Source organism: Pristiophorus japonicus, chromosome 27 (genome assembly GCF_044704955.1).
Source record: "Pristiophorus japonicus isolate sPriJap1 chromosome 27, sPriJap1.hap1, whole genome shotgun sequence".
Lineage (NCBI taxonomy): Eukaryota > Metazoa > Chordata > Chondrichthyes > Pristiophoridae > Pristiophorus > Pristiophorus japonicus.
Window position 1 is genome coordinate 11,942,319 of NC_092003.1, and position 12,403 is coordinate 11,954,721.

Consider the following 12,403-nt stretch of genomic DNA (forward strand, 5'->3'; position numbering starts at 1 on the left):
AGGGCATCGTACCGTTATACCCCTCATCCAGGGCACTGTACCAGTATACACCTCATCCAGGACACTGTACCGGTATACCCCTCATCCAGGGCACTGTACCATTATACCCCTCATCCAGGGCACTGTACCGGTATACCCCTCATCCAGGGCACTGTACCGGTATACCCCTCATCCAGGGCATCGTACCGTTATACCCCTCATCCAGGGCACTGTACCGGTATACCCCTCATCCAGGGCACTGTACCGGTATACCCCTCATCCAGGGCACTGTACTGGTATACCCCTCATCCAGGGCATCGTACCGTTATACCCCTCATCCAGGGCACTGTACCGGTATACCTCTCATCTAGGGCATCGTACCATTATACCCCTAATAGGAGGGCACTGTACCGTTATACCCCTCAATAAGAGGGCACTGTACCAGTATACGCCTAATAAGGGGGTACTGTACCATTATACTCCTCTATAGGAGGGCACTGTACCATTATAACCCTAATAGGAGGGCACTGTACCGTTATAACCCTAATAGGAGGACACTGTACCATTATACCCCTAACAGGAGGGGACTGTACCATTATACCCCTAACAGGAGGGGACTGTACCATTATACTTCTAATAGGGGGGCACTGTACCTTTATACCCCTAATAGGGGGGCACTGTACCATTATACCCCTAATAGGGGGGCACTAGGATGGCACTATACGGTTATACCCCTAATAAGTGGGCACTACCATTATACCCCTAATAGAGGGGGGGGGGGAGTACTGTACCATTATACCTCTAATAGTGGGGCACAGTACCATAATACCCCTAATATGAGGGCACTGTGCCATTGTACCCCTAATAGGCAGGCACTGTACCATTACACCCCTAATAAGTGGGCACTACCGTTATACCTCTACTGGGGGGGGGGTACTGTACCATTATACCCCTAATAGGGGGGCACTTCACCATTATGCCCCTAATAGAAAGGCACTGTACCATTATTCCCCTAATAGTGGGGCACTGTACCATTATACCCTCAAGAGGGGAGCACTGCACCGTTATACCCCTAATAGAAGGACACTGTACCATTATACCCCTAATAGGAGGGCACTGTACTGTTATACCCCTAATAGGAAGGCACTGTACCGTTATACCCCTAATAGGAGTGCACTGTACCATTATACCCCGAATAGGAGGGGACTGTACCATTAAACCCTCAATAGGGTACAATGTACCTTTATACCCCGAATAGGAGGGCACTGTACTATTATATCCTAATAGGGGGGCACTGTACCATTATACCCCTAATGGGGGGGGGGGGCATTGTACCATCATACCCCTAATAGGAGGGCACAGTACTATTATATCCTCAATAGGAGTGCACTGTACCATTATACCTCTAATAGAGGGGCACTGTACCATTATACTCTCAATGGCTTGTTTCTGGGAGATCTAACAAGGCAAGGGAATACACATTAAATAGTGCAACACTAAGAAGTGTAGAGAAACAAAGAGACCTTGGAGTGCACATCCACAAATCCCTGAAGGTAGCAGGCCAGGTTGATAAGGTGGTTAAGAAGGCACACAGAATACTTGCCTTTATTAGCCGAGGCATAAAATACAAGAGCAGGTTATGCTTGAACTGTACAAAACACTAGTTAGGCCACAGCTGGAGTACTGCGTGCAGTTCTGGTCACCACATTACAGGAAGGATGTGATTGCACTGGAGAGGGTACAGAGGAGATTTACAAGGATGTTGCCAGGACTGGAGAATTTTAGCGATGAGGAAATATTGGATAGGCTGGGGTCTGTTTTCTTTGGAACAGAGGAGGCTGAGGGGAGACCTGATTGAGGTGTATAAAATGATGAGGGGCCTGGATAGAGTGGATAGGATGGACCTGTTTCCCTTGGCAGAGGGGTCAACAACCAGGGGGCACAGATTTAAAGTAATTGGGGGGCGAGGTTAAGAGGGGATTTGAGGGGAAAATGTCTTCACCCAGAGGGTGGTGGGGGTCTGGGACGGAGCTCACTGTCTGAAAGGGTGGTAGAGGCAGAAACCCTCACCACATTTAAAAAGTACTTGGATGTGCCCGTGTAACCGACAGGGCTACGGACCGAGAGCGGGAAAGTGGGATTAGGCTGGGTGGCTCTTGGTCGGCCGGCGCGGACACGATGGGCCGAAATGGCCTCCTTCCGTGTTGTGAATTTCTATATGGTTCTATATTGTGTAACTGTGCAAGTCGTATGCTCCACATCATGTACTGGTACCCTCCATAGTATGTCTCGTTGAGAAATGGCCAGCTGGTTACAGTTAAATACGAATCATGCCAGTGCACCTCTAATCCAGTCAGACTAGTCTTGTTTTAATTAGGACATGCGCTTATTCCATCTGTCAGTCCCGCCGGCAGCCTGTGACATGGGGTCACGATGTAAGTGGTTGGGATTGTGGTCCCGCTGTCTGCTGATTCCACCCATGCTGAGTTTGGACCAGGCAGGGAGTGCCAGCATGTTAGAAATTAATTAGCCTCTACACTGTCCCATCACACACTCCCAGGGCAAGTATAGCACGGGGTTAGATACAGAGTAAAGCTCCCTCTACACTGTCCCATTAAACACTCCCAGGACAGGTACAGCACGGGGTTAGATATAGAGTAAAGCTCCCTCTACACTGTCCCATCACACACTCCCAGGGCAGGTACAGCACGGGGTTAGATACAGAGTAAAGCTCCCTCTACACTGTCCCATCACACACTCTCAGGGCAGGTACAGCACGGGGTTAGATACAGAGTAAAGCTCCCTCTACACTGTCCCATCACACACTCCCAGGGCAGGTACAGCACGGGGTTAGATACAGAGTAAAGCTCCCTCTACACTGTCCCATCAAACACTCCCAGGGCAGGTACAGGGGGTTAGATACAGAGTAAAGCTCCCTCTACACTGTCCCATCAAACACTCCCAGGGCAGGTACAGCACGGGGTTAGATACAGAGTAAAGCTCCCTCTACACTGTCCCATCAAACACTCCCAGGGTAGGTATAGCACGGGGTTAGATACAGAGTAAAGCTTTGAGTCAGGTGATAAACTAACCTGTGTCCCGTTCATTTTTTTTCAGCTGGCACCACGTACATCTTTGGCCGGGGCGGCGCCCTCATCACGTACACGTGGCCCCCCAACGATCGGCCGAGCACACGCGCAGACCGGCTCGCCGTGGGATTTAGCACGCAGCAGAAGGACGCCATCTTGGTGCGGGTGGACAGTGCCTCCGGCCTGGGCGACTACCTACAGCTGCACATCGTAAGTGCCCGCTGGTTGGCGTCAATGTAGCTGTGGGGAGGGCAGCGCCATTCTGCCCGGCGCTCACGCACGGGTGGTCAAGTTATCGCGGGTTGTGCCAACCCGTCTCGCTGTTTGGAGAAACAAGACCTCGGGCCTAGTCTGCCTGAAGCATTCTGCTGCCTGGTGGAGAACAGAGAAGCAAAATATTGTCTAAAGGGAGAGAGTTTACTCGCGAAATCAAAATGCCGCGGTACAGAGGCATCTGGGAGTCATAAGAACATAGGAGCAGGAGTCGGCCATTCGGCCCCTCGAGCCTGCTCCGCCATTTAATACGATCATGGCTGATCCGATCATGGACTCAGCTCCACTTCCCCGCCCGCTCCCTTGTCCCCTTATCGGTTAAGTATCTGTCCATCTCTGTCTTAAATCCACTTAATGTCCCAGCTTCCACAGCTCCCTGAGGCAGCGAATTCCACAGATTTACAACCCTCTGAGAGAAGAAAATCCTCCTTGTACAGGTACTTGTACATGAAACCGTCCAGGGGAAATATCCTCCACCCTGTCAAGTCCACTAAGCATTTTATACGTTTCAATGGGATCAGCTCCAGTTGTTCTCAACTCCCAAGACTATTGGCCCAATCTCTTCTCGTAGCAAAATTCCCTGGATTCTGGAGGAGTCCCACTGGATTGGAAAATCGCAAATGTAAGGCCCCCTCTTTAAGCAAGGAGGGAGACAGAAAGCAGGAAAGTATAGACCAGTTAGCCTAACATCTGTCGTTGGGACAAGGCTGGAGTCCATTATTAAGGAAGCAGTAGCAGGACATTTGGAAAAGCATGATTCAATCAAGTAGAGTCAGCATGGTTTTATGAAAGGGAAATCATGTTGGACAAATTTGCTGGAGCTCTTTGAGGATGTAACAAGCAGGGTGGATAAGGGGGAACCAGCGGATGTGGTGTAGTTGGATATCCAGAAGGCATTCGATAAGGTGCACAAGATAAAAGCTCACGGGGTTGGGGGTAATATATTCGCATGGATAGAAGATTGGCTAACTAACAGAAAACAGAGAGTCGGGATAAATGGGTCATTTTCTGGTTGGGAAACAGTAACTAGTGGGGTGCCGCAGGGATCAGTGCTGGGGCTTCAACTATTTACAATATATATTAATAACTTGCATGAAGGGGACGAGTGTAATGTAACCAAGTTTGCTGATGATACAAAGATGGATGGGAAAGCAAGTTGTGAGGAGAGCACAAAAAATCTGCAGAGGGATACAGACAGGCTAAGTGAGTGGGCAAACATTTGTCAGATGGAGTATAATGTGGGAAAATGTGAGGTTATCCACTTTGGCAGAAAAAATAGAAAAGCAAATTATTATTTAAATGGGGAGGGATTACAAAATGCTGGAGTTCAGAGGGACCTGGGGGTCCTTGTGCATGAAACACAAAAAGTTAGTATGCAGGTACAGCAAGTGTTCAGGAAGGAAAATGGAATGTTGGCCTTTATTGCAAAGGGGGATAGAGTATAAAAGCAGCCACACCTGGAGTACTGCGTACAGTTTTGGTCTCGGTATTTAAGGAAGGATATACTTGCATTGGAGGCAGTTCAGAGAAGGTTCCTGAGGTTGATTCCTGAGATGAAGGAGTTGTCCTATGAGGAAAGGTTGAGCAGGTTGGGCCTCTACTCATTGGAGTTTAGAAGAATGAGAGGTGACCTTATTGAAACGTATAAGATTCTGAAGGGGCTGGACAGGGTAGATGTAGAGAGGATGTTTCCCCTCGTGGGGGAATCTAAAACTAGAGAGCATAGTCTCAGAATAAGGGGCCGCCCATTTAAAACTGAGATGAGGAGGAATTTCTTCTCTCAGAGGTTTGTAAATCTGTGGAATTCTCTGCCCCAGAGAGCTGTGGAGGTTGGGTCATTGAATATATTCAAGGTGGAGATAGACAGGTTTTTGAGCGATAAGAGAATAAGGGGTTATGGGGAGCGGGCGGGGAAGTGGACCTGAGTCGATGATCGGATCAACCATGATCTTATTAAATGGCGGAGCAGGCTCGAGGGGCCGAATGGCCGACTCCTGCTCCTATTTCTGATGTTCTTATGTTTGTCTATGTGGAGACTGTTACCACGGCAACACGGCCTGCGCGGTGGAAATGGCAGTGCGCGGTGGCTTCGCGCCGAGGACAAGCCACGGATGAGCTGAGGCGCTCACGGACTCTGTTGTGGTGTGTGCCTGGTTGTTTGCTAAGGTGGTGCGTCGATACTTCCGGCTGTGTAGAGGTGATGCGCCATTAACGGCCCTCGGGGTTGGGCCCCACCTCCGCCGTGGAGGAGGGAGTCAGTGAAAGGTTGTTTGCTGTTGTGTCCCTGGCGGAGGGGCAGCGGGGCCGGGGGTGGAGGGTCAGAAGGACGGCGGTGGGAGCGGTGGGGGGGTTGGGAGAATGGCCGTTCGTGTATGAGCGAGGCTTATGTCGGGGCATGGCCTGTAAGGCAGGAGCGGGCTGTACGTGGGTGTGTGGACTATATATAGGAGCGCCCCCCCCCCCTCCGACCATGTTCCCGTTAAGCCACGCAAACGTGCAGTGCTCCCCCGCCCCCGATAAATCTCGCACTTTGATTGGGCCGTTAAAGAGGTCACGCCCCTCGCCCCCAAAAAATTAAAGAGAACATCTGTGTGACCTATTTACAGATGTGGGCTCACCATCATCATAGGCGGTCCCTCGGAATCGAGGAAGATTTGCTTCCACTCTTAACATGAGTCCTTAGGTGGCTGAACAGTCCAATACGGGAACCACAGTCCCTGTCACAGGTGGGACAGATAGTGGTTGAGGGAAGGGGTGGGTGGGACTGGTTTGCCGGACGCTCCTTCCGCTGCCTGCGCTTGGTTTCTGCACGCTCTCGGCGACGAGACTCGAGGTGCTCAGCGCCCTCCCGGATGCACTTCCTCCACTTAGGGCAGACTGGTCTTTGGCCAGGGACTCCCAGGTGTCGGTGGGGATGTCCCATTTTATCAGGGAGGCTTTGAGGGTGTCCCTTGTAACGTTTCCTCTGCCCACCTTTGGCTCGCTTGCCGTGAAGGAGTTCCGAGTAGAGCGCTTGCTTTGGGAGTCTCGTGTCTGACATGCGGACAATGCGGCCCTGCCCAGCGGAGCTGGTCGAGTGTGGTCAGTGCTTCGATGCTGGGGAGGTTGGCCCGAGCGAGAACACTGACGTTCACTGAATGCGGATTCCGTCCACTATGGAGTACCACAGACATGGCCTTCACGGCGCGTCAACTGCCAGAGAAATGCAGGGAACAGCACCAACCCTTGTACACGGCCTTATTTAACCTCACAGAGGCCTTTGGCATGGATATGGGTTATTTATACAGGTACAACGCCCGAAATCCAGAATCGTCACCACTGAGACCGTTCCGGTTTTTGGGTTTTTCCGGATTTCAGACAAGAAAATCAATAGTCAGAAATCAGGAATCCTCGACAGAGTCTGTGCCGGGTTTTGGGTTTTGCCTGAAAATGTCCAGTTTACGGACAATAATTCTGGATTTGGCACGATTCCTTCAGCCACGGGCAAAATGTCCCCTTTTCGGACAATCACTGTTTGCGGAGTTCCCAGATTTGGGAAGTTGCACGTGTACGTGTATGGGGGGGTGACCTTGTACTGGTGTGGACTATACGCAGGTGTGGCCTATATACCGATGAGGCCTATCGACAGATGTGGTCCAAAGATATGCAGCATATACATACTCGCGCCCCCTCCCTATCTCTGTAATCTCCTCCAGCCCCACAACCCCCCGAGATCTCTGCGCTCCTCTAATTCTGCCCCCCTGACCATCCCTGATTATAATCGCTCCACCATCGGTGGCCGTGCCTTCTGTTGCCTGGGCCCCAAGCTCTGGAACTCCCTCCCTAAACCTCTCCACCTCTCTTTTAAGGCGCCCCTTAAGACCTACCTCTTTGACCAAGCTTTTGGTCACCTGCCGTAATTTCTTCATATGCGGCCCAGTGTCAAATGTATTTGTTTTGTCTTACAACACTCCTGCGATGTGCCTTGTGATGTCTTACTACGTTAAAGGTGCTATATAAATATAAGTTGTTGTTGTATATACAGATGTGGACTATATACAGGTGTGGCCGATATAAAAGTGTTGCCTCTATATGGGCATGGACAATATATTTTTTGATTCGTACCTGGGATGTGGGCGTCGCTGGCAAGGCCCAGCGTTTATCGCCCGTCCCTAATCGCCCCTTGAGAAGGTGGTGGTGAGCCGCCTTCTTGAACCGCTGCAGTCCGTGTGCTGAAGGTGCTCCCACAGTGCTGTTAGGGAGGGAGTTCCAGGATTGTGACCCAGCGACGATGAAGGAGCGGCCGATACATTTCCCAAGTCGGGATGGTGTGTGTGTGTGACTGGGAGGGGAACGTGGAGGTGGTGGTGTTCCCATGCGCCTGCTGCCCTGGTCCTGCTAGGTGGTAGAGGTCGCGGGTTTGGGAGGTGCTGCCGAAGAAGCCTTGGCGAGTTGCTGCAGTGCATCTTGTAGACGGTGCACACTGCAGCCAGGGGGCGCCGGTGGTGGAGGGAGTGAGTGTTGAAGGTGGTGGGTGGCGTGCCCATCAAGCGGGCTGCTTTGTCCCGGATGGTGTCGAGCTTCTTGAGTCTGGAACCAGGGGTCACACAGTCGCAGGATAAGGGCTCGGCCATTGAGGACTGAGATGAGGAGGAACTTCTTCACTCAGAGGGTGGTGAATCTTTGGAATTCTCTGCCCCAGAGGGCTGTGGAGGCTCAGTCGTTGAGTATATTCAAGGCAGGGATCGATAGATTGTTGGATATTAAGAGAATCAAGGGATATGGGGATCGGGCGGGGAAGTGTTGAGGGAGAAGATCAGCCGTGATCTCGTTGAATGCAGGCTCAAGGGGTCAAATGGCCTGCTCCTAATTCTTATGCTCTTGTGTATTCATGTCCCTGTGGAAATCATCTCATTGATCCATCCCCTCAGCCCCTAATTGATTCCACTTTCTCTTCACGGACCTCCTGAGAATCGGACTGGGGCAATGAATGGCAAACATGATTTGTGGGGGGGACGGAGAAGGCGGGTGGGTCGTTAATTCCCACTCTGATCCCTCCGAGCGGAGAGCATGGCATTAAACCCGCGCCCTGTGTTGAGCTCGAAGAGACACCTACCCGTGAGCTGGTTCTTTCGCACACACACAGGGCCTGTCAGAAGAGTCGGAGGAATTATGCACCTTGTCAGCACTCCCAGCTAATAGCAGCTATCAGCAGATTTGCTAAAACACCATTAAAATGTATAAAATTAATTCTCTCTGGTAGCAATTACTGGCAAACCTGCTCACTAGCCAAACATGACATAATTCATGTAATAGAATTAGTTTAAAGAAGGCGGGCCATCAGAATGCTCGACAGGGACTAAGTCGCAATTTTAAATTCCAAGGGTGTTGAGGACGAGTGCAGAGGGAACGTTTACAGCGGGGTGTACTTGAAATAAGGATTAGGAGCAGGAGTAGGCCCGAAGGCCCCTCGAGCCTGCTCCGCCATTCAATCAGATCATGGCCGACCTTGGACCTCAACTCCACTTTCCCGCCCGATCCCTTGATTCCCCGAGAATCCAAAAATCTATTGGTCTCAGCCTTGAATATACTCAACGACTGAGCCTCCCACAGCCCTCTGGGGCAGAGAATTCCAAAGATTCACCCACCCTCTGAGTGAAGAAATTCCTCCTCATCTCAGTCCTCAATGGCCAACCCCTTATCCTGAGACTGTGACCCCTGGTTCTAGACTCCCCAGCCCGGGGGGGGGGGAAACACCCTCCCTGCATCTACCCTGTCAAGCCCCCTCAGAATCTTACACGTTTCAACGAGATCACCCCTCATTCTTCTCAACTCCAGAGAATATCGGCCTCGTCTACTCAATCTCTCATCTTAGGACAACCCTCTCATCCCAGGAATCAGTCTGGTGAACTTCCGATGCACCGCCTCCAAGGCAAGTATATCCTTCCTGAGATGCGGAGACCAAAACTGCGCACAGTGCTCCAGGTGTGGTCTCACCAGGGCCCTGACCAGTTGTATCAAGACTTCCTTACCCTTAGCGACCGAAATTGCCGCTTCAATTCAGGCCTGTTACCGCCACAAATCGGCAGCCACACGGCGGAGTGGAACGGCCGCCGATTTTCCGGCGAACGGCCGCCATTTTGAAAATTGCGGTCCTGCGGTGTCCCCGGCGTGACACCCCCACCGCCCCCCCCCCTCATTACCGTCCCGCTCTTGCCGATCCGTCCGAGGTGCGTCATCAGAGCGCGCGCCACTGATGTTCCCCCCCCCCGACGCGAAATTGAAAATCGTGTTGCCCGCTGCTCGGTGCCGCCATCTTTTTCTGTCGCCGCGTTGTGCTTGGAGTGCGTTCAAAAATGGCGGTGCGGCTGCCATCAAGATGTGACCGCCATCTTGTTTTTCGTTTGTCGGCCGACTGCCGTGTCAGGCCGACGGTTATTGCCCGCGCCGGGTTCGGCTGGTGGCCCAGTGTGCGCCCCGCCCCCCCACCCTTGGGTGCCAGGCCGAAAGCCCGTCCCTGGCGGCCCGACGGATCGAACTTCGACAACGGCAGAGCTCGCAGCGGCCCTCCCCTTCCGAGTGACGTCATCGGCGCTACGCCGACGAGTGATGGCGGCGGAAACTCACCCGCCCCCCCAGCCCCGACCTCCGACCCTCTAGTGCGCGAACCTCCCCTCTCCATCGCACTCCCGCCCCCCCCCCCCCCCCCCCACCCCCCTCCATCGTGACCACGATCCGGGGGCCGCCGGGGAAAACAACGAGGGGAATTGCGTGCAAGAGCCCACCGCGGCGGCAAACACAGCCGAGGCACGGTTAGCGCGCTGCGTTTCCGGCGAGGGACAGTTTCCGTCCCCTGTGCCTCTATTTATGAAGCCCGGGACCATGTGAGCATTTTTAACCACCTTCTCAACGTGCCCTGCCATCTTCAACGATCCAGCATAGAAGGAGGCCGTTCGGCCCCTCGATTCTGTGGCCACTCTTTCCCACGAAACCCGCTATTTTTTTTCTCAGTCGAGTATTTCTCCAACTCCCTTTTGAAGGCTGCTCTCCAATCTGCCCCCCCCCACCCTCACCCTCTCAGGCAGCGCATTCCAGCCCCGAACCACTCGCTGCGTGACAAGATTTTCCCCTGTGTCGTCTTTGGTTCTTCTGCCAATCGCCTTAAATCTGTGTGTCCCTCTGGTTCTCCACCCTTCCACCAATGGGAACACTTTCTCTCGCTCTACTCTGTCTGGACCCCCTCATGATTTTTCAACGCCTCGCTAAAATCTCCTCTCTGCCTTCTCTGCTCCAACCGCAACTTCTCCAGTCGCTCTCGGAATTAAAGGGATGGGGACAGTTAACAGAAAGTATCAGAGTGAGTGGATCAGGAGGCCAACTCATCCCACTGGAGGCCTTCGCCAAGGCTGGCCATTGCCAGGGATTAGCAAATGATTGCTTGCAATGAGAGAGAAGGAGAGTCTACACGCCGTTTGAGGCTGGAGTTGTACAGGACTGTCACTGGCCCAGCCACCGAGACATGCACTTGAGCAACTCATGTCCTTACACTGCATGGCACAGCTCTGGATCTAACATGACTGATGGGACAGTGTAGAGAGAGCTTTACTCTGTATCTAACCCCATGCTGTACCTGCCCGGGGAGTGTTTGATGGGACAGTGTAGAGGGAGCTTTACTCTGTATCTAACCCCATGCTGTACCTGTCCTGGGAGTGTGTGATGGGACAGTGTAGAGGAAGCTTTACTCTGTATCTAACCCCATGCTGTACCTGCCCTGGGAGTGTTTGATGGGACAGTGTAGAGGGAGCTTTACTCTGTATCTAACCCCATGCTGTACCTGCCCTGGGAGTGTTTGATGGGACAGTGTAGAGGGAGCTTTACTCTGTATCTAACCCCATGCTGTACCTGCCCTGGGAGTGTTTGATGGGACAGTGTAGAGGGAGCTTTACTCTGTATCTAACCCCATGCTGTACCTGCCCTGGGAGTGTTTGATGGAACAGTGTAGAGGGAGCTTTACTCTGTATCTAACCCCCTGTACCTGCCCTGGGAGTGTTTGATGGGACAGTGTAGGGGGAGCTTTACTCTGTATCTAACCCTGTGCTGTACCTCCCCTGGGAGAGTTTGATGGAACAGTGTAGAGGGAGTTTTACTCTGTATCTAACCTGTGCTGTACCTCCCCTGGGAGTGTTTGATGGGACAGTGCAGAGGGAGTTTTACTCTGTATCTAACCCGTGCTGTACCTCCCCTGGGAGTGTTTGATGGGACAGTGTAGAGGGAGCTTTACTCTGTATCTAACCCCCTGTACCTGCCCAGGGAGTGCTTGATGGGACAGTGTAGAGGGAGCTTTACTCTGTATCTAACCCCCTGTACCTGCCCTGGGAGTGTTTGATGGGACAGTGTAGAGGGAGCTTTACTCTGTATCTAACACCGTGCTGTGCCTGCTCTGGGAGTGTTTGATGGGACAGTGTAGAGGGAGCTTTATTCTGTATCTAACCCGTGCTGTACCTGCCCTGGGAATGTTTGATGGGACAGTGTAGAGGGAGCTTTACTCTGTATCTAACCCCGTGCTGTGCCTGCTCTGGGAGTGTTTGATGGGACAGTGTAGAGGGAGCTTTACTCTGTATCTAACCCCCTGTACCTGCTCTGGGAGTGTTTGATGGGACAGTGTAGAGGGAGCTTTACTCTGTATCTAACCCCGTGCTGTACCTGCCCTGGGAGTGTTTGATGGGACAGTGTAGAGGGAGCTTTATTCTCGAACGGTTTGATGGTTATGCTGCGTGGTAGGATTATAAGCGTTTCTTCCTCATTGGCACTAAAATGCCTCACTCTATTGCGTACAAATTTCACTGAAACAACACGTGCTCATGACTCAGTGAAGGCTATCAGTGCACCTCTGTTGATGAGGGTTTAAGATGGAGAGCAAAGGATGAATGGATTTAATATCCGTCCAACCACTTTGATGTTGTGATACTGGGAGAAAGCTTTACTATTGCTTTGACTTTTGTAGCTATTGCACCGTAGAGAGCTCATTTATCCCTTCGAATATCTCTCTCTTAAGCTGTTTCTATACACTGCTCCCGAAAATG

At 52.1% G+C, this 12,403-nt stretch overlaps 1 protein-coding gene across 1 annotated transcript in view; it reads left to right on the forward strand.

Annotated features, from left to right (window-relative positions):
• LOC139239484 (neurexin-2-like) overlaps positions 1-12,403 on the forward strand; it is a 1,141,616-nt gene that overhangs the window by 711,311 nt on the left and 417,902 nt on the right. Inside the window, exon 12 of the mRNA XM_070868266.1 lies at positions 3,097-3,278. Coding sequence (XP_070724367.1) covers positions 3,097-3,278 — 182 coding nt within the window. The remainder of the gene's footprint in view (positions 1-3,096; positions 3,279-12,403) is intronic.